At 44.9% G+C, this 21,078-nt stretch overlaps 1 protein-coding gene across 9 annotated transcripts in view; it reads right to left on the bottom strand.

The window, feature by feature from the left end:
- CACNA1D (calcium voltage-gated channel subunit alpha1 D) overlaps positions 1-21,078 on the bottom strand; it is a 353,867-nt gene that overhangs the window by 100,619 nt on the left and 232,170 nt on the right. For 8 of the 9 annotated variants that reach the window (XM_056804160.1, XM_056804161.1, XM_056804153.1 and 5 more), the window contains 9 exons: positions 20,996-21,022; positions 19,135-19,295; positions 17,123-17,348; positions 16,803-17,010; positions 12,680-12,800; positions 11,800-11,914; positions 11,131-11,200; positions 10,390-10,456; positions 9,073-9,223 (listed from right to left, as the gene is read on the bottom strand). In XM_056804160.1, coding sequence (XP_056660138.1) covers positions 9,073-9,223; positions 10,390-10,456; positions 11,131-11,200; positions 11,800-11,914; positions 12,680-12,800; positions 16,803-17,010; positions 17,123-17,348; positions 19,135-19,295; positions 20,996-21,022 — 1,146 coding nt within the window. The remainder of the gene's footprint in view (positions 1-9,072; positions 9,224-10,389; positions 10,457-11,130; positions 11,201-11,799; positions 11,915-12,679; positions 12,801-16,802; positions 17,011-17,122; positions 17,349-19,134; positions 19,296-20,995; positions 21,023-21,078) is intronic. The other variant, XM_056804154.1, reaches the window with a different exon arrangement.

Below are 21,078 nucleotides of genomic sequence, written 5' to 3'. Positions count from 1 at the left end.
AAAGGGGATCAAGAAGGGGCCTCTGCTGAAGCGTGGAGAGGCTTGCTACTGAAGGATGAATTCTTCATGAAAGAAACAGAAAATATGAGAAGGCTCTGAGTCCTGTGTGGACTCCTGCTGCTGCTGCAGTAACAGTGGTGAAAAGCCAAGCAGACAGAATCGCATAGTTGATTTAACTTTGAGCCCCCTTCACCCAAAACCCTGACACATTCCTACAGGAAAGCAGCCTGCATCAACATTAACTTCAGCACCAAAACAGAAGGCATCTCCACAGGAATCAACAGGAAACCATGCATCTCTCTTCCATAATGCCTGCTTTAAAAAGTGTATCCTAAATACTGCCTTCTGCCTTCTAAACTGTCCTATTTGTCTTTCCTTCCTTTTGAACTTCCTTCTGTGCATTAAAGAAAATGATTCAACAGTCCCCCTTTTCCCCCCACCATCTCTGCTTCAAAGTCAGTCTGTCTCTTCCCTCTTCTACTTTATTTTCCTCCGTATCACAGCCTGTCTCTGTGTTGGGTTTGATGGATTTTTACCTCAAACTGCTGGAGGGGGCGGGCACATATATGTAGGGACAAAGTACAACCTTTGTCTTTTTCAGAGAAGAATCAGGTTCATCTGATGGCTGCTCTCCCCTCCTCTTTTCTGCATGTTTGTATCCTCTTTTTCATAACCTCACTTAAGAGCAATAACTAATTCTATCTCTTTATTCCTCCTTTCAAAACCAATACATTCCTCTTTTTAAAACTAACGCACTCCTCCTTTAACTTCTTTTTCCCTTCTTAAAACCCTCAGAACAGCACCAATCTGTCCCAAGGTCCAGTTTTTCTTATGTTCAATGTTCTTTGAAGAGATTGAGGTTCTAAAGCAACACATTTCTTCTCCTATTAAGTCAGCACTCAATTTTCATAGAGCCCTCTTCCAATTGCTGAAGTAAATTTACTTTTCTAGGTGCCTCTAAACTCTTGTCTAACTTTAAAGCTTCTATTCAGCTTTTTTTAAGTCAGAAATTCCCAAATACCCCATATTGCATTATAGATCTATTTAATACTCAATATTAAGTTCTTTTCAGCTGTAAGCCAGTCAAGAATAATGTCATAAAAGATCTCTCTTTCATGGCAGAAGCTTCCTCGTCTGTGTCTTCCTGACGATGGTTCCTTGGTACTAGAACTGTTTGGGTTTTTTTTGGATAGTTGCAGTACTTTTTCTTTGATATAGGAGCTCTTGATTTCCTCCATGACATTCCTGGGAATTTTACCTTTGGGGTTTGAGAGGTAATCAATGGATTCTTTCTATCTTCATTGTACCCTCTGGGCAATTTTTATACATAATTTTTGAAATATGATGTTCAGATTTTTTATTATGGTTTTTGGGGAGTTTAAAGATGCTTATAGTCTCTTACACAACCAGGACTGGTTTGACGAGAACAACACTGCTATTGAAGACCTATTGAGCAAGAACAACAAAGCCTTTATGGAGTGGCAAAATAACCCAAACTCTGCTCCTAAAAAGGACAGATTCAAGTCTCTCCAAGCCACAGCGCAGCGTGAGATCAGGAAGATGCAAGACCGATGGTGGGGAAAAAAAGGCAGAAGAAATCCAGCAGTTTGCTGATATGAAAAACTACAAACAATTTTTCAGTGCCCTCAAGACTGTCTATGGGCCATTAAAACCCACCACCACTCCCTTGCTATCCTCTGACGGTGACACTCTCATAAAAGATAAACAAGGCATCAGCAACAGGTGGAAAGAACACTTCAGTCAGCTTCTCAACCGATCCTCTTCAGTCAACCAAAGCACCCTTGACCAGATCCCCTAAAACCGCACCATTGAACAACTTGATGTCCCTCCTTCAATAGAAGAAGTCCAAAAAGCCATTAAACAAATGAGTGCAGGCAAGGCACCCGGTAAAGACGGGATCCCAACCGAGGTGTACAAGGCCTTAAATGGAAAGGCGCTCCAGGCATTCCACATAGTGCTGACCAGCATATGGGAAGAGGAAGACATGCCCCCAGAACTCAGAGATGCCTCCATCGTAGCCCTATACAAGAACAAAGGTTCATGAACAGCCTGTGACAACTACAGAGGCATCTCACTACTCTCCACTGCCGAGAAGATCCTCGCCCGTGTTATACTCAACAGACTCCTGTCATCTGTTTCAGAGCAGAACCTGCCTGAATCACAATGTGGCTTCCGACCAGATCGCAGCACCATCGACATGGTCTTCACAGTGAGGCAAATGCAGGAGAAATGCCTTGAGCAGAACCTGAGTCTCTACATTGTCTTCATAGACCTGACAAAGGCGTTCGACACAGTGAACAGGGACGCATTGTGGGTGATCCTTAGGAAGCTCAGTTGCCCAGCAAAATTCGTCAAACTGATCCAGCTCTTTCATGTCGACATGACAGGGGAAGTCCTATCTGGTGGAGAGACTTCCAATCGCATCAACATCTCCAATGACGTGAAACAAGGCTGTGTCCTTGCTCCGGTACTCTTCAACCTATTTTTCACCCAAGTATTACGACATGCTGTGATGGATCTAGACCTGGGCGACCACATCAAATACTGACTGGATGGCTCACTATTCGACCTTTGCCGCCTGACTACAAAAACAAAGACAACAGAGAGACTCATCCTGGAAGCTCTCTTTGCAGATGACTGTGCTCTCATGGCCCACCAGGAAAATCATCTCCAAACTATTGTGGACAGGTTCTCCACTGCAACAAAACTGTTTGGCCTGACTATCAGCCTCAGCAAAACAGAGGTGCTGTTCCAACCTGCACCAGGGAGGCCAAGGAACCAGTCGTGCATTACAATCGATGGCACGCAGCTTTCTGACGTCAACACTTTCAAGTACCTGGGCAGCACCATCGCCAACGACGGGTCCCTAGACCACAAGATCACTGCCAGGATCCAAAAGGCCAGCCAGGCACTCGGGCGGCTGTGATGCAAAGTCCTCCAACACAGTGGTGTAAGCACTGCGACGAAGCTCAAAGTGTACAACGCAGTGGTCCTCAGCTCACTCCTGTACGGTGTGAGACATGGACACTGTACCGGAAGCACATGAAACAGCTGGAGCAATTCCACCAACGCTCCCTCCGGTCAATCATGAGGATCCGATGGCAGGACCGAATCACCAACCAGGAAGTCCTCGACAGAGCCAACTCCACCAGCATCGAAGTCCTGGTCCTCCAAACCCAGCTACGATGGTCTGGACACATCATACGCATGGACCCACCGCGAATACCAAGACAGGTATTCTATGGTGAACTGTCAGCTGGACTCAGGAAACAAGGACGACCAAAGAAAAGATTCAAGGATCAGCTAAAGTCAAACTTGAAGTGGGCTGGCATCACACCAAAGCAAATAGAACTTGCTGCCTCTGACCAAAGCAGCTGGCGAGCCCACATTCACCAGGCCGCCACCACCTTTGAAGATGAGCGACGTCGACGTCTTGCCGCTGCGCGTGAACGCCGACACCAGGCCACAGCCGCACCTCCCATAACAACTGGCGTCCCATGCCCCATGTGCCACAAACTCTGCGCCTCAGCCTGTGGACTCCAAAGCCACATGAGGGTACATCAATAGAAGATAATGCACAAAGACAATCGTCATTCTCGATCACCGAGAGACTACCACTATTACTATAGTCTCTTTCCTTTGCAGCTTATTTGTTTTTGGTATCAGGCATTTTCTAGTTTCTTCTACTTATTCCAATGTTTTTATTTTATTCTAATAGTTCTTCCTGTCTCATGGAATTAAGGATTCGTTTGATCTGGACTAATTTTCAAGGATTTTGTTTCTTGGGTTAGATTTCTACTTGGCACTATGCTTTGCACACAGTAAGCATTTGATAAATGTTTTATTCATTCATTCATTTCTAAGCTACTATTCTCCTTTCAATTTTCCTCAAGAGCTTTTATTTTTTATCTTGTTTCATTTTTTTCTAGGTATTCATGTGGTCCGTATGGGAATTTTTTTCATTGAGTTTCTGCTAGCAGCTGTTACAGAGTTGGACTTAGGGAAGTTTTCCGAGTTGGGTGTTTTCTTGGAGCTATTTGTCTCTCTAATGTTAGTTCCGGGACCGGGGCTTTGTGCCAAGGCCAGGTTCTATGCATGGCTACACTTCTGGATCAGGTGGTTGGCCTGCTTGGCCTCACCCCTTGGCTTTCAGGATTCCTAGATCTCAACCTCTCAGGGTCAGGTCCCCTTGATCTTTAGGCTTCATGTCATCTATGGTTCCCAGGAGAGAGGGGCCCATGGAGTCCCTGGGCTTGGGATGTTCAAGTCTGAGCACTGCCATGATGCTTTGATTATTCCCATTCCCAAAGATTTGTAAGGTCTCTACCCTGGGGGATGTGGGGGTGAGAGGAGCATCTTTCTAGGGAATCCTCTACTCCTGCTGCCCCTAAACATAGAATTCTCCAGGTTCCACTATTCTGAAGGCAGTTATATGTATATGGCATAGTGGAGTGTGTTAGACCTGGAGTTAGGAAGTCTTGGGTTCAAATCCTGAATCAGATACTAGCTATATGTCTTTATGCAAGTCATTTATCCTGTCTGTCTCAGTTTCCTCATCTATTAAATGGAAATAATAATAATAATAATAGTACCTATCTCCCAGGGTTGTTGTGAAGATAAAATGAGATAATATTTGTAAAGCCCTTCACATCTCTGGATAGTCTCTGGTGATGCTAGGAGATGATTTGCTTGGCTTGTCTGCCCTGATGTGAGTTTTGTTGGTGGTCCACTTCCCTACTGTGCATGGGATTCTGAATGGATTTCTGTGTAACTCTGAGGTAGAAGATGTCACCTATTATAGTTTCTTGTTGGGTTTCTTGACCATTTTTCAGTTTGGAATGAATTTCAGATTCCTGCCAGAATTGGTATGGAGGGACTGGATCTCCTGTTCAGGCAGACATCTGGACCAATAGCAACATTATCATTCTGGTCTAGCCAAATTGGTCTAGAATGCTAGTTGCTAGTGATCCCATTTCTTTCTCTTCAGAGCCCTCCATCCTTACAAATCCTTATTTTCATCATGTAAATTTACAACCAGCTCAGTGGCCTACAAAGATTAGCAACTAACATTTATTTACAACATTAGTTAGTTTTTTCCCTAACAATATTGGTACTGTGTGGCCAGTGAGGCAGTGTTTGTGATCCTCATTTTACAGATGAAGAAGCTGTTAGGAGTAGTAAAATAGCTTCTCTGGTGCCGTACGACTGATAAGATCACCAGACACCCCAGGCCAGCCCTCTGCTCACTGGGTCAGGAAGCCTCTCAAGAGTTGAGCCTCTGCCTTTCTGAGAAGAGAGGTGCTGGGCCTTTCTAGATCCATTCAGTGATGAAGGCCTGCTTGTCTCAGGGTGCATATGCCAGCTTCTGCCTGCCAGAGGTTCTGGCACTAATTGGCCATCTCCATGCTGGATATTTATCCAGGTTGGAACTGTGAGTATCTCCCAAGGATCTGCCCTGAACCCTCTTTCTCTTTTCCCTCCATAGATCCAATGAAAACTGCTCTCTTCAAAGTTACCAAGGATTCATGAGAGGCCAAAATGGATGGCTTTTTCTCATCTTCAATCACTTCAGTCTTGCAGCTTCAGAGATTGTCAATTCTCCTCCTCTCCTTGGTACTCTCTTCTCTCCTAGTTTTCCTCTTCTCCTCAGTCCTTCTCACTTCCCTCTGCTGAGGCTTCAACCAGGTAAGACTTATGAACCATGAGTGTCCCCAAGGCTTTGCCCTGGGCCCTCTTCTCTTCTTTCTTCACACGAATTCACCCAGCATCTCATCAGCTCCCATGGATTCAATTCTCATCTCTCTGTGATCTTTCTCAGATCTACTAATTCAGCCCCAACCTGCATGCTGACCTCTGATATAGCATGGGAGTCTATCAATCAATAAACTTTTATTAAGTGCCTACTGTATACCAACCACTGTGCAAAACTGAGAGACAAAGAAAAGCAAGAGATGGTTCCTGCTTTTGAGGCCTTCAAACTAAATGAGAGAGACGATGTGCAACGACCATGTGCAAACAAACTAACTGCTTACAAGATGAAATGGAAATAATCCACAAAAGGATGACAGCACAATCAAGGGGGACCCAGGAAGGCTTCCTGGAGAAAGTAGGGTTTTAGCTGAAACTTAAAAAAACCAAAGAAGCCAGGAGGCAGAGCAGAGCATTGCAAGCATGTGGGTCAGTCAATGAACATGCCTGGAGTCAAGAGATGCAGTGTCTTGTGTGAGGAATCACAAGGAGGCCAGGGTCCCTAGATTGCAGAGTATGTGGGAGAGCCAGGGAGGAGGAGAGTGTACAAAAACTGGGAGCAGGCTATGAAGGGCTCTGAATATCAAACAGAGCATTCTGCATAAGCCTTGGGGCAAAAGGGAGCCAATGGAGTTGACAGAGTTGGGCAGTGGCATGACCATACTTGTACTTTAAGAAGATCACTTTAAATGCAGTTCAAACTGCTCATTGGACAACTTGAACTCCTCCTGGACAAAATGAAATGTCTCAGAGGTATCGCAAACTCACCGTTGTCCAAACCAGAACTCATTATCTTTTCCCCTAAAATATCCCCCATTCCTACCTTTCCTATTCTGTCCGGGATGCTACCACTGTAGGAGTCATCATGAACTCCTCACTATCGCTCACCCCTAATAGCCAATATGGTGCCCCAAGGTCTGTGCCCTAGCCACATCTCCTGAATACACTCCCTTCTGTCCTCCCACTCTGCCCTACCCTGGAGCAGACCCTCGCCACTTCGCACCTCAATGAGTGCAACAGCTGCTGAGGGTCTGCTGCCTCCAGCCTCTCCTCACTCCAATCCATCCTCCATTCAGCCACTACAGTGATTTTCGGAAAGGGAAGGTCTGACTCTGTCACCATCCTCTTACACAAATACATTCCAACTGTTCCCATCACCTCCAGGAACAAATACAAAATGCTCTGGTTGGCCTTCAGAGCCCTTTGTAACCAACCTAGGCCCCCTCCTACCTTTCCTTCCTTCCCACCACTTACTCTTTGGTCAATTGACAAGGGTCTCTTGCTCACTCCCATCTCTGGGCTCTGGACATTTTCCCTGGCTCTCCCCCTGACAGAACGCTCCCCCACCTCTACTCCAACATCTACCTCCCTGGCCTCTGTTAAATCCAAACGCTAATCCCACTTTTTAAGAGAAAGCTTTTCTATTCCCTTTAATGGCAGGGCTTCTGCTCGCTGTTGTTGATCTCCAATTCATTCTGTCTACACCTCACTCAGACAGCCACCTGCATGCTGTCTCCCCCACCAAACTGGCAGCTTCTTGAGGGCAGGAACTTTCTCGTGCCTTTCCTCATCTTTCTAGTGCTTAGGCTGGAGCTGGGCACTCAGGAGGTGCTTAATCAGTGTTTGTTAACTGACTGGCAGCATCAACTTCATGACCTTTTGTAAGATCATCCAGAGTCACTACGTCCTCATCAAAGCACTCTCTCTGAACGCTACAAGCCTGAAGGTGTCCAGCACTTTCCAATCTGCGTGTGGGCTGTGGGCCCATAAGCCACAGAGACCTCACTAGTAGCCACGACTACAGCCAGTCTGCTAATAAGTCACTTATTCTCCCACTTCTCATTTGTAGCCTGGGAAGTTTAAAACTTAGAATCTGACCTGGAAATCAAGTCCTCTCCGCAGCAGGAAAGGCAAAGGGTGAACAGGCACCTAGCAAACAGCTTTTCACTGCACTCGGAGAAGGGTTACTTGGAAGAAAATATCCCTCAGGGGTGGTACACAGTGAGACTCTGGAGAGCATCCCTGAACAACATCCCCTCACCTCCACCAACTTCGGTCAGGAGCATGAATGAATGAATGAAACAGAGGCCTAGAATGACAATGCTCCAGAGGAAGTCCTCCCTCCAACACAAATTGGCACCCAAAGATTTCTGGGCCCCACAGAGGAGAACCAATAAGGACAATCTCTGCCAACCTGGTTTTTTTGTCTAGCTAGACAATGCTAGGAAAGGCATCATTACAGACTGGCAAGGCCAGAGGAGGCCTCCACACTCAGGAGAACCAGATCTTCATGCTTGCCATGAGGAGAAGTAGAGCCAAATAATTCCTTCTCTGCCCTGTGTGGATCCTGTCAATCCTGTCATTGCAGGCTGGCACTTGTGGAGGGGGGTGGGAGGGAAGGAAGGCAAAAGGAAATTCAGAAAGATGTAAGGAAAAACAAACAGGGGAGAAAGGGAGATAGATACCCCTTTGGGATTGCAGAGATTGAGGACTAGAGGGACCTTTGAGGGCATCTAAATCTCAGCTCCCCCATCAACTAGTCAGTCAACAAGTATTTAAAATTAGAGCTTCTTCTATCCTAGGCACAGTGCTAAAGGATACACTGAGAATTCAAAGAAAGGCAAACCAAGGTCTCCACCCTCAAAGTGATCTTAATCTTAATGGGGAGACAACAGTGAAATGCCTCCTGCCAAAAGTAAGAATAGCTAGCATCTATTCAAATCCACTACGTGCCAGGCTCTATGCTAAGATTCTCTCATCCAATCCTCCCAACAACCCTAGGTGTCAGATGCTTTGATCCTCCCCACTGTAAAGTTTAGGTAGACAGAACGACTTCTCCGAGGTCACAAGCTGGATTTGAACTTGACTCTTCCCCACTCCAGACTGTTCCACCTGGCTGGGGACAGGGGAGGAGGGAGAGCCTCCCAGGTCGGAGGGTCACCCAGTGAGAAGTCAAAAGTCAGGAGATGGAGGGCCATCTGGGAGGAAGAGCAAGGCAGTCAGTGGGCAGTGGAAGAAGTCTGGCAAGGTAGGAAAGAATCCTGTCTTATAGCTCTAAATGCCAAACAAGTCAGCACTTTTATGGATGGAGAAGCTGAAGCTCAGAGGATTAAGGGCTCTGTCTGAGGTCCAACAGGGATTCAACCTGGGTCCTCTGATACTGAGTCCAGCATCCCTCAGCCATGGTGGCGCCTCAAGTCTCCAAGAACAGGACAGCCATTCTCCCTGAAACTTCCACCAACTGCCAATGCTGGCTTAGATATAAATGCTGTGAAATGAAGACCCCAGAGAAGGCATATTTACGGGTTTGTTTTGCTAAGAATGAAGAAAGCGCTCCCTTCAGGAATGGGGATGATCTTCTCCTTCATATTTAACTCTGAGATTCTACGAGGCCGAGGGCCAGCAGGAACTTCGGGTTCATCTTCTTCTTCCTCTTCTTCTTCTTCTTCACCTACTTTGAATAAAAAATGGCTTTATAGGCATGAAGTAAAATATTGAAAACAAATCTTAAACTTAAATCCTATATCCATGTGACCCCTTCAAACTCATATATTCAGCCTCACTGTACTTCAGGAATATTTCCTGGGCTGTGGAGAGAGAGAAGAAGAAGGGAGGAATGGGGGAAAGGAAGAGGGAGAAGGAAGCTATGAGGCTGAAAGTTTAGCTCCTGGAGAACATGAGAACATCTTATCTACGCTATGACTGCATCCACTTGGAGTCTTCATCTCCCTTCCCAGGCATGCTGCTTTCTCCTCCTAACTGCCTATTGACAATGGCTTTGTTTTCCAGGGAGAAGCTGGGGATACGCCCTGGTCAAGAGTGAGAATGCCAGAGGTCTCCTAGGTTGTGCCTTCTATGCCCTCCTCCCAAGGTCCCTGCTGGGTAGCCAGAGTGATGCTCCGGGGGTCCATGTGGAATGAAGAGGATGCTGGATTCTCAAAGGCTAGGCCCCCAAAGGCTGGGCTCTTGCTGGGCCTACAAGATGGCAAGGCCATGGGGTGAGATGCACGACGCGGTTTTTTGGCCACAGCAGCTTATGAAGCACTCTACAGTCATAAGGCTCAAGTCATACGTTGGTGGAAGAACTGTCACTGCAATGAAAGCTTATCTCTTTCAAAGACTCCAAGGTCAGGAGTGACCAAGAGTTTCACTTTCCAACTTATTGGGCAAGTGTGGAGACACAAGACAACTTTCCTATCTGACTAGAAGGCTAACAGAGAATGACAAGAGAACTGGTCAGAACTTCCATGAATCTCAACTGGATGCTTCTTTTAACCATCGCTCTGGGTGGTTGGTAAAGACCCAACTTCTTCCCTAACAAACCCTGTGGGCAAAAACAGGCTGCCCATCCTTCAGTCACACAGATGGCAATCCCAATCCAGTATCAAGGGGGCTTTCCTAAGGACACACTGCCTTCTCTCACTTGCAGGATGGCCAATCAGAGTCAGGACTGAGGTCTGTGCCCAAGGAGAAGCACGTAAGGGCACAGACTGAAGCCAACAGCATCTTACTCTATCTAGATGAGCTAAAAGGCCACAGAAATGGTTTCTACAATAAATCTGGGTACTTCAGGAATCAGCCTGAACCACGGGGTCTAAGAAATAGAGCAGAGCACCATACCTGGTACATCACAAGGTGGGTAAGGGTCCTTGTCTTCATCTTCTCCTCTGTAATCATCAATTATAACCTGCAGCAATGGGAAAAGGCCTAGCATGAGGAGGAGCAGCTCTTGAAGCTTGAATAGACGTCCCAGAATAACCCCATGCCTATCTGACCTGGATGAGAGAGTGCCTCCCGTGAGGATATAAAGCTGGGAAGGCCAGAACACTCTGGAGTAGTCTCTACCCTCAGACCAAAACAAGGGTGAGAAGAGGAAGAGACGTAGTCCTATGAAGTTAGACTAACTGGGAGTGATGAAGTGCTTACTCCAGTGACCAAATAAAAAGGAAGGACCTCCCCAGAATAAATGAACATACCTACCCTGCAAAGCCCACCTGAGCCCACCCATCTCTTCTTATCCACGAGGGTTTCTCATCTCCTACCTTTTCCTCAAGCTGCTGAGTCTCTGCCCCCAGAGGGCAGTAGAGCTAGGCTGGCACTCTCTCAGTCCCCTCAAAGTCACTATGACTAATCTCATTGTCCAATGATGGATGCCACGGAAGTCACAAAATCAGGGAAGGGTCTATAGCAATGCCCCAATTCAGCAAGGCTTCATCTTATTTTGACATTTTGACCACAGACAATGACAGCATGAGAAGCCGCACCCACTATCCATGGACAATGACTGCCCAGAGGCTCTGTGGGCTGACAACAGCACAGTCCATCATAATGGAATAGAAAGGAAGACTTTGGAACAAACACCTTGTGATCACTGTTGGCCATTGGGTTGACTTCAGGCTTGTCATTCTTCTTATTCTCCAGACTCTCTTTTCTATAGAGAAGAAAACACAAACAAGCTGCTAAATGTGAAACAATGACAGTTGCTATTCTGCATGGATGATGTTCCCCTGAAAGTCAGGGTTTGGCTAGAAACATTCACCTTGAGAAAATAACACTCCTCAAACCCAAGAACTTCCCATTAGTTTCTATGTGTTAGATTCATCCTCATCCCAAAGACACATATTGATTACATCATTTATTTTAGGATACTAAAACGAACTCCATCCATTCTTTAAGCACAAGGACATTCTGAGTCCCCATATAAAGCTTAGAGGCAATGGAACTGAAATGTTTGGGGGTAGTTGGGAGATCCTAGCTTTCTTGGTCCCTATTTACAAGTATGCCAAATGTCGGAAATGGATACCCTTGGAGCTGATTACACCGCAGGGCCACTTCTACTATTCCAGGGGGTCTGTCCTTTCAAGCGAACTGGGGGTTTTCCATGCCTTTAGCCATATGATCAGATGTCATGAGCTTCCAGCTGTGATTCAGTGGCAGCCACTGGAGGTCATCTGTTCCAACCCCTACTCGGACAGATGAGGTCAGGGGAACCTCCCCCTGACCTAAAGTTCTAGGCTTGGCTCCATTTACCTGGCAGTCTTTTTCCTTTCCTTTTCTTCTGCTTCTTCTTTCTGGGCAGTATTCAGACTTTCAGCATCAGCCAAATTGTCCACCGCAATGGCCAAGAAAACATTCAACAGAATATCTGATCCAAATCATTTTAAGGATACAACATACTCTTCAGATTTTGCTCCATTTGGGTCATTAGCTCTGCTCAGATCTGATGACTAGTCATGGTACTGTATAACCGGAAAGTTAGAGAAGCCACAATGATACAGAAAAAGACAAATTGCATTTACAAACTCATTAAGAAGAAGAAGAAAGGGAATGCATAGCTCTTCATCAACTCTCAAAACAGTCGAACTCTAGGGTAGCCCTTAAAGTTGGAAAGGGGCTGGTTTTCAAACAAAGAGAAGGAAATACTACTTGACCCAAATAATGTAGGGACTTAGAATTCATCGCCAAAATAGGAATGACAGGCTGGAAATATAAACAGGTTCAGGAAGGACGAAGATAAACTTGAGAATGACAGATCCTCATTAGAGCTCTCTGTTACATAACTGTGAGCTGATGTTATAGACAACAGCCACACTCGTCTACAAACGTCTTTTGATATCTCTGCCAGCCACAGTACGTGGTCTAGTGAGAAACCATCGGTCTTACCCACATGGTACACGGAATGGTTCTTATTCTTCTGCCAAAGTTCATACCATGAAAGTTTTAATTTTTAAAGGGCTATTGGGAATTTCACTACTTCAGTAACTATATCCTTAATGAAATGGAATTAAAATGCACAAAGGATTCCCCAAAACAACATTAAAAAGCTGATCAAAGTAATGAACCATGAATATGCCATCACAGTTATGTGTTCATAACCCTACAACTGCTTCTGGTCAGCATTGAAGGATACAATTACCACAAATAAAGAGGATGATGAAGTATATACAAACTATCATTCCCGAAGAAGATGGGCCCCCATAAGCCATAATTCCATCATACATGACGGCATTCCAGTCTTCACCTGTGAGAATCTAAGATGCAAATGTTAGTTGTCACTGGTAGGAGACCAAGATCTATTTGATTATTTCACCAAAAAAATTGACTCCTAAAGAAATTATTCCAGGCTACCTGAACAGCGCCTAAACCTTTTCCATCACATTTCATATTACATGAATACATCCACTGCAAAGCATTGATACAATACAGAAAGATTAATCTCTACCCATTTTCTCATACGATGTATTCCCAAAGCTCCACACATGTTTATAGTCCCAACAGGCATATACCACATGGCCAAGATTTCAAATTCAATCTCCTCTCACTCAAAATCCTTAGGGCTAAGTCAGCCCATTATGAAATGCATTCAGATAAGTGTTGACAGTAATAAAACAACAGCTCGAATCTCTATTGGTTCCTTTTCTTCCTCTCAGTTGATCAACTCTACCAGATGAAGAGATCTTCTAAACGAGAGAGGGGTTCTGATCTGTACCCACACCAGTGAAATCACAAATGGGCTAAATACTGAAGTTATTTAGAAGCCAGATCATACCAGAGCTAAGAGCAAAGAAGGAACGGCCGTGTAGATTTTTAGCAAAAATATGATCCACAGTAAAGGCAGTAAATGCCTTTAATGGCAGTCATTAGGATCATCACTGCTAACACTCAGGTAAGCTAATGCAAGTCTAACGGGATCTTTAGGTTGGTCTATTGGACTTGGCTAACTGAGCTTCCTTCCCATATTTATTCAAACAAGAACAATAATTTTATAGTAGGCCTGGTGTTATCTCCGCACGGCTAAGATGCCTTTCTGAATAGTATCAATTTAAGAATCACACAATTTAATGAAGGGGCCTTTATAGGTCACAACCAATTTCTATCCAATTTGTAGGACTACTATCAATAACACATCTGACAAATGGCAATCCAGCCTCTGATTTAATACCTCTACTGGCAGGAGCTAATTCTCTCTGGAGACAATCCATTATAGTTCTGGACAACTTTAATTGTTGTGATTAATCTAATGGTTAATATTATGCCAAAATTTATGTCCCCATGACTTCACAGGATCTATGATCAGAGATCTCAAGTTGGAAGGGACTTCAAAGCCCACCTAAATTCAATCTCTTCTTTTTACAGATGAACGAAGGGCCAAGTAAAAGTCAGAGCCAGGAGTCAAACTGAGGCCTTTGAGCTCCACAGTCAGTTGATATTCCTTCTATGCCCGGCTGCCTCCACCAATCCAGACTCAATCTGAGGTAGCCCTCTTCTCTGTCAAAGTCCTTAGAGAGCTGGAGAGTACTGCCACACCTCCCAGAAATGCTGGCCAGTCTAGGAGAAGCATCCCTCATGCCAGTCATTCTCCACTGCTTGTGAGGCTCAGAATCAGATTTGTACAAGTTAGATTATTGGGAATCAGCATGGTGGAGGGGATAGAGCTGGTTTAGGAATTTAGAAGACATGGATTCAAGTTTCACCTTTAATAGGTACTACCTATGTGAACCTCAGCAAGTCACTTAATTACTGCCTCTGACAAACTTCTATGACCATAAATGGCAACACAGATGCCAAAGGGAAATGGTGGAGGGAGGTTTTTTTTTTCATTTGGAATCTTCTATACCAATGAAATTAGAGGTCACCAGTCCTATAATGGATGAGAATCTTCAAGAATCAATCTCATTAAAGCTCACTAAATCAATAAGCTTTCAGCAAACTGATCCAAATAACCATCTTCTGGTACGTGTGGAAAGCACTGGAACGCAGATTTAGGTAGGATGCATGCAAACTTCACAATGGTTGTCCAACATTGAAGTGACTGCCTTAGGAGGTGGTGAATTCTCCTTCACCGGAGGTTGGCTTCCAAAAGAAGGCCAGCCAACCACTGCCAAAAATCTTGGTGGGGGAAGGTGGTACTGTTGAGGTATCCTGAGGAGATGAGCCATCAGCTCCCTTCCAAGTTCTAAGATCCCCTGCTTCTCCAGAGTGACCTCGGTGGTGATTCTAGAACAACTATTTGATTTTAGAAATGAGGAAACAGATTTAGAGAGACGGAATTCCTTGCCTATGGTCATCCAATGAGGTAGCAGTAGAAGGAAGGTGAAATCCCAGTCCCCTGACATCCAGTCCGCTCTTTTTATTGCTTCTTCCACCCTGATGCTAGTCTATGAAGAGAGTAGTGTAGGGCATGGATGCAAACATAACCTGCCTTTCTAGCATGAACTAATGCTCAGCCATCTGCACAGAGCATTGCTCCTTTGTCAGTCAGATAAAAAGGGAGACATGGAAGTCTGTCACTTGCTTAACTTGGTGTTAGAGCCAGGACAAAAACTCAGCTCCTTCCCTCTTCTATGCCTTGGAGGCAAGTCTTAAATCACCCTTCCAATGGCAATATATTTGGGAATGAGGGTTTTCTGGACATGTTGCTTTGTTTTGTTTGACTTGAATTCACTCCATAAGATTTGTCTCTTCAAAGAGAGTAGTTGAGAGCAGGCACTTTATTTCAGCAAAATAATGCTATACAGCACTTTGGAAGGAACGAACTTTTTGGTCATTTTTGTGTTAACATCAATAGTGAACAAAACAACTCAAGTTAAATTGAATGGTCAACAACTAAAACTGCCTCACACAGAGTGATGGAAGAAGATGTATAAGAAATGGATTCCAGGGTGTAAATATACCAGAGCACTAATCTATCCATAGAGGGCCCATTTAGAAAGATGCAGAACAATTGCAATTGTCTTCTGAAGACAAAGGAAGATGGCCTCACCATTTGGGCAGCCTCCTAACCCACGCTGGTTCAGCCTCTCATGATTTACAGTTCTACGAGACTATTACTGGAGTTTCTTCAATGGTGTCCCTGGCTCCATGGCCTGTCCTGTCTGATCCAGCCTCCTAAAACCCAGGTCTGGTCATTTCAGGCCCCTACTCCAAATCTTCAATGAGGGCTAGCTCCCCTATTGCCTCTAGAATCAGCTTCTCTGTCTGACACCGACACTTCTAGTTTTAGCTCAGATTTCTCATCTTTACACTTTCTCATCTAAATAGGCCTGACAACTCTTCCTCTACCACGACATTCCATCTTTCTTCTCAATGGCTTTCCACAAGTGGTTTTCTGTTCCTAACTTTGGATGTTCCCAAATGATTTCTATTCCCTCTTGGTAACTTCACTGGCTTCCCTCATTGGAGTTTGCTATCATCTCCTGTTGATAGGGATGACTCTCACATCTAGACCACCCAGCCTGTTTCTCCCATGAGTTGTAGCCTTGCCACAACAAATCCCCATGAGACATTTTACACTGGGCATGCCATAGACATTTCACACTCAATATGTCTGAAAATGAATTCGTTCTCATTTCCCTTAAAATCTCACCTCTTCCAGACTTCCCTGTTTTTGTTAGACACTACCATCTTCCATTCTCCCAGGCTTACAATCTTAGATTTGCCCCAGACTCATTCTCTTTCACTTCACATTTCCAATTTGTTCTCAAATCTTGCCATTTCTTACTTCTCTAGCATCTGACCCCTTCTCTTTACTCACAAGGCTATCTATCACCTTAGTCCAGGCCTTCCCAGCATGCATATTGGAATATCCTCCTAAATGATCTCCCTGATGTAAACCTCTCCATTCTCACTGGCCTATCCTGTATACTATTGTCAAAGTAGTCTTTATTAAACAGTTATATGTGACTCTTCTACTCAATCAACTCAAGTAGCTTCTTATTGCCTCTAGGATAAAAGACAAATTTTGTAATCTGACCCCATATAGTGATCCCAGTCTTCTTGGACCTTCCTCCCCCTCTTACTTTCTTTAACTGGGCCAGACTGGCACACCATCCATACAAGGTCTCTGGGAAGCCCCACAACTCTTAACCTATGTTCCTTCTTACAAACCCTCAGATCTGTGCAGATGCCATGTCCCCTTGGGAGAAGAGAAAAAAGCATCTGGAGGACTTGTAACTATTAGATGTGCATCCCTAGCCTTTAGCACAATGCTTACAACTAGCCAGCCCACAATGGTGGCACCAAGGAAAAGTTACCTGAAACACTGTTAAAAGAGCTTGAGGAAAATTATCGAAGGTACTCCTCTTTGTCTGGGTCTCATCAAAATTAAATTTTCCCCCAAACAGCTGCATCCCAAGCAATGAGAAGATAATGATGAAGAGGAAAAGCAGGAGAAGTAGGGAAGCGATGGACTTCATTGAGTTTAACAAAGATGCCACCAAGTTACTCAGGGATGTCCAATGCCTACAAGTGAGAACACAGGTTAAGGCAGATGTCCCAGGTGTCATGCACACACACGTGCACATTCAAATAGTCAAATCTTCTTGGGGAGAAGAGGCAGCCCCAGCTTTCCTACCTGGTCACTTTGAAAATACGCAAGAGGCGGACACACCGAAACACAGAGATGCCCAAAGGAGACATGATTTCTAATTCTACCAGGATCGTCTCAGTGATCCCGCCACACACCACGAAGCAATCAAACCGATTGAAAAGCGAGACAAAGTAGGCCTGGAGGCCCAGGCTATACATCTTGACGAGCATCTCACAGGTGAACATGGCCAGGAGAACCTTGTTGGCAATATCTGGAAAGGCAAACAGTTTGTAAATCAGGGTGCTCTGACCACTGGACATATTCTCCCTTCTGGAGCCCACCTTCAACCCCCAGCATATCTTTCACCCTCAAAGAAGGAGAGTGAAGCTTCCAGCACTTCTGGGCCCAACTTTCCTATCCACACAGGTGGATGTTCTATGTATCCTTGCCAAAAGTTAGATGCTAAGTTCAGGCTAAATCTCAGCTATTGATACTCACAATTTTACCTCCTTTTTTCCTTAGACATGGGTGTTCTCTGACAACATCCTCCTAATCAGCAGGATCCAGGGTTCACCTCCTGCCTCTGCTAAAACTAGTCATGGGTCACTGGGCAAAGCATGTCACCTCTCTGTCTTAGTTTCCCCTCTTGTAAAATAAGGGAGTCTGGACTAGAGGACCTCTGAAGGTCTTCAACTGTCAGTCTCTCAGATTTGGAAGGATGGCAATGATGATGCTGGTGTCAAGGATAATGCCAATAAATGCTCCATAATCACAAAATAACCCCGAGTTATTGAATGCTGCACCCTGGGAAGCTGGCAAGGTTTTGGCCACAGGTCCAGCAGAGGGAGCAGGCCTGCTTTCTCAGGGCCAGCAGTGCTAAATACAGAGGGGTTCATTACTGTGTTAACCATAGGGAGAAGCGTGTATTGGCTGTGGCTGTTCTCCCAAACCCAGAAAGTGAAGGAGAGGCCACAGCATTTGCTGGGGTGGGAGCATCTATACTGACATCATCATGAACTCAGAGGTGTGTCTTCTCTCTTCGCCTGCAGGTTCCCTTTCTCTCCCAAGCCTTGGAAGCCCCCTGACCCTTTGAGTTCCCACCCCTACACCTCCAAAGCCCCTTCCTCCCATTGGCTGGATCCTCCCAGGACGTCCATATTAAGGGATGCACCCCTCCCTACAATGCCTCATAGTGGAGCCTGTCCTCTTTCCTCATTAGAATGAAAGCTCCTTGAGGTCCCTGGTGGTCTAACTTTCTTCTTTTACTTGTACTCTTGGTGCTTAGCATAGTGCCAGGCACATAGGAAGCCTTCATAAATGGTAACTGGCCTAAGAACAACAAGCCCTTGGCCCACGTTATCAGTGGCAGCCTCAGTAAGCACATCCCTCCTCAGCTGATTGGAAGGTCACAGTGGAGTGGGTATGATGGCCTTAGTGAAGTATAATTGTAGTTCTGGGTTCAGTGGAGGGATCTCAAAACCTGGAGACAGCAGGACGTGGGTTCAGATCTAGATTTTGACCATAATGACCTAGTGACTAGTGAGTCATTTCTCTCTAAATCTTCCTTTCCTTTACTGCCAAACAGGGCTCAACGGAGCCACAGTGCCTCACTCACAGGGTTGCTAGGAGGCATGAGATATCATCTGTGAAGCACTTTGAAAACTCCGAAGCATGGTTAGTTTTTTTAGGGTTATGGATAGTCTAAGTACAGCATTTTTTAAAACCCTTACCTCTGGTCTTAGAATTGATATGGTTCCAAGGCAGAAGAGTGGCAAGAGATTGGCAATGGGGGTTAAGTGACTTGCCCAAGGTCACACAGCTAGGAAGTGTCTGAGGCCAGATTTTAACCCAGGACCTCCTACCTCAAGGTCTGGTGCTCTGGCAATTGTATTCATATGGTACAAATGTGGGGATCTCAAGGAATTTAGGATATTACTTAGGGTTTCATAGGAACACACCAGAATCATTCACATTGAATATCACAGAAAATATGCCTCTAATAAGAGTTCTTGGTAATCCAAAATTCAAAACAAATATAAAATGCTTTCTTCTTATACCTTGAATCTGTGTCAACCAATCGGGCTGATTATAATGCTCAGAGGAAATCGTCAAGGTGTTGAGGAACACTAAGACGATCACCAGCCAATAGAATGAAACCGATTTCACCGCAGCTCGACATCTTCTCCGATTGAAACGGTTCCAGCGACGCCAACGTCGGCTGAAATATATGAAAGTTCAGCTACCTGAGTGTGCACTGACCAAGCTCCAAGGAGAGCAGGGAAGAGAAGTGGGATGGGGAGGAGCGAATAGCACCACGAGAAGGGATGAAGAGCACAAATCTTAATACCCTCAAGAAACAGTGATTTTTGCTGGCCTCAAAATACACGTTTTTTTAAATGAATTGTCTTGGTTTTCACCATCCTTTTAAGATATTAGTGGCTCTGTCCGACTTCCTGGGTACAGAATATTTTATATGTAATTCAAACCCTCAGTCTTCAACATGAACACTATGTTCATAGAAATAAAAGAAAAAATAACACACATCCCTACGATATATGTAGCCTGTTTAGTACAAGTCTATGTGCTGGGATCTCTCTTTGGACAAAGTCACGCAGGTTTTTGAGCCATTAGACAGAATTTATCAGATGTAAACATTATCCAGCACTCATGGCCCCCCAAATCTTCCATTGCCTTTCTTAATCCTTCCCAGGCCTTTAGGCTTGGCAGAGCCATCAATTCTCGCAAAGTATGAGTCTTCACGCTGAATCATCAGCTGCCCTTTAAAAGAGCAATGCTCATAGTCTACCTTCCTCCGCAGAGCCACATTTTCATAAAAATAAAAGTCAAGCAAATGGGCAAGTAGGACATCCCTCCCATCTACCTCAGGCTCCTGTTTGTAATTATGGAAAGTATGATCTTGCTTAGCCAGCTTTACGAGGAAAAGCATCTCGTTCCACAAGGGCTCATTTCCCACGTTCCCCGTGGACTAGTGCGCTGATGTCTGCCAGGACCCAAGAGCCAGTGGTGTGGAGGAGAAGGACTCGGCAGGGCCAGTGGCTGCTGACTGCGAGATGGGGCTCAGGGGGATTCCTAGGCTGTGAGTGACAGGCCGGGGCTGTGCGGCCGAACGATGTTAAGGGAGCCCCGGTGTGGCACTAGATGCTTATAAGAGGATGGCCATTAGTGACCTGCCCTTCCAAGGGAAAGTTAGATGGATACGCCACTCAAACTGCTCTTAGGGCTTACAAAGGAGGGCAAGGAGGAAAAGCAGCAAATATCCTGAGTGATTTGGAAAATGTCTACCTAGGAGGCAAGCTGTGCTTTATCACACACATGGCAGGAGCCACTGGAAATCAGACAGGTTCACCTAGATCAGCCATTAAAGGAATAACATTATCCAACGGATTTTAACATTTTGAGCTAAAATGGACCTTAGCATTCATCTAGTTCCACCCCTTCATTTTATGATGTGGAAGTTAAAGCCCAGAGAGATTTAAGTGACTTGAGCAGGCAGTAGAAGCAGGATTCGAACTTAAATCTTTGGATTCTAAATCCAGTGATTTTTCCATTGTCTAAGACCAAGTGACATTAATGGAGAAGGAAAATGTGGGCCTGTAGTGACACTGCTCTCGACTGGTGAGTGTGACCAACTTCCCCCGAAAGGCTACAAACTGCAGGCCAGCAGAGGCTACCTCTTATTCAGGTCTGGATTCCCTGATGCCAAGTATCAGAGAATAAATATAGTCTGCAATAAGAAAACAAGTATCTGGTTGGTTTTTTAAAATTAAGTCAAAACTTTATGGTAAAAGTCAGCAGCTCAGAACTGGGTTCTTTTAAGGTACGGGGGATGTGGAAGGGAAGATTGGAAAGACAAGGAGAAAGAACCAGAGAAATATAGACAAAAAGAAAAATACTGACCTGAGTTTGGATTTGGAGATTGCTTGACTGAAAGACACAAAAACCAAAACAGATTGTTGAGAAGGTGCCTGTACAACATTTCC

Source organism: Monodelphis domestica, chromosome 7 (genome assembly GCF_027887165.1).
Source record: "Monodelphis domestica isolate mMonDom1 chromosome 7, mMonDom1.pri, whole genome shotgun sequence".
In the NCBI taxonomy this organism is placed as follows: domain Eukaryota; kingdom Metazoa; phylum Chordata; class Mammalia; order Didelphimorphia; family Didelphidae; genus Monodelphis; species Monodelphis domestica.
The sequence above is the reverse complement of the archived record's forward strand: the minus strand, read 5'-3'. Positions and strand labels throughout refer to the sequence as shown.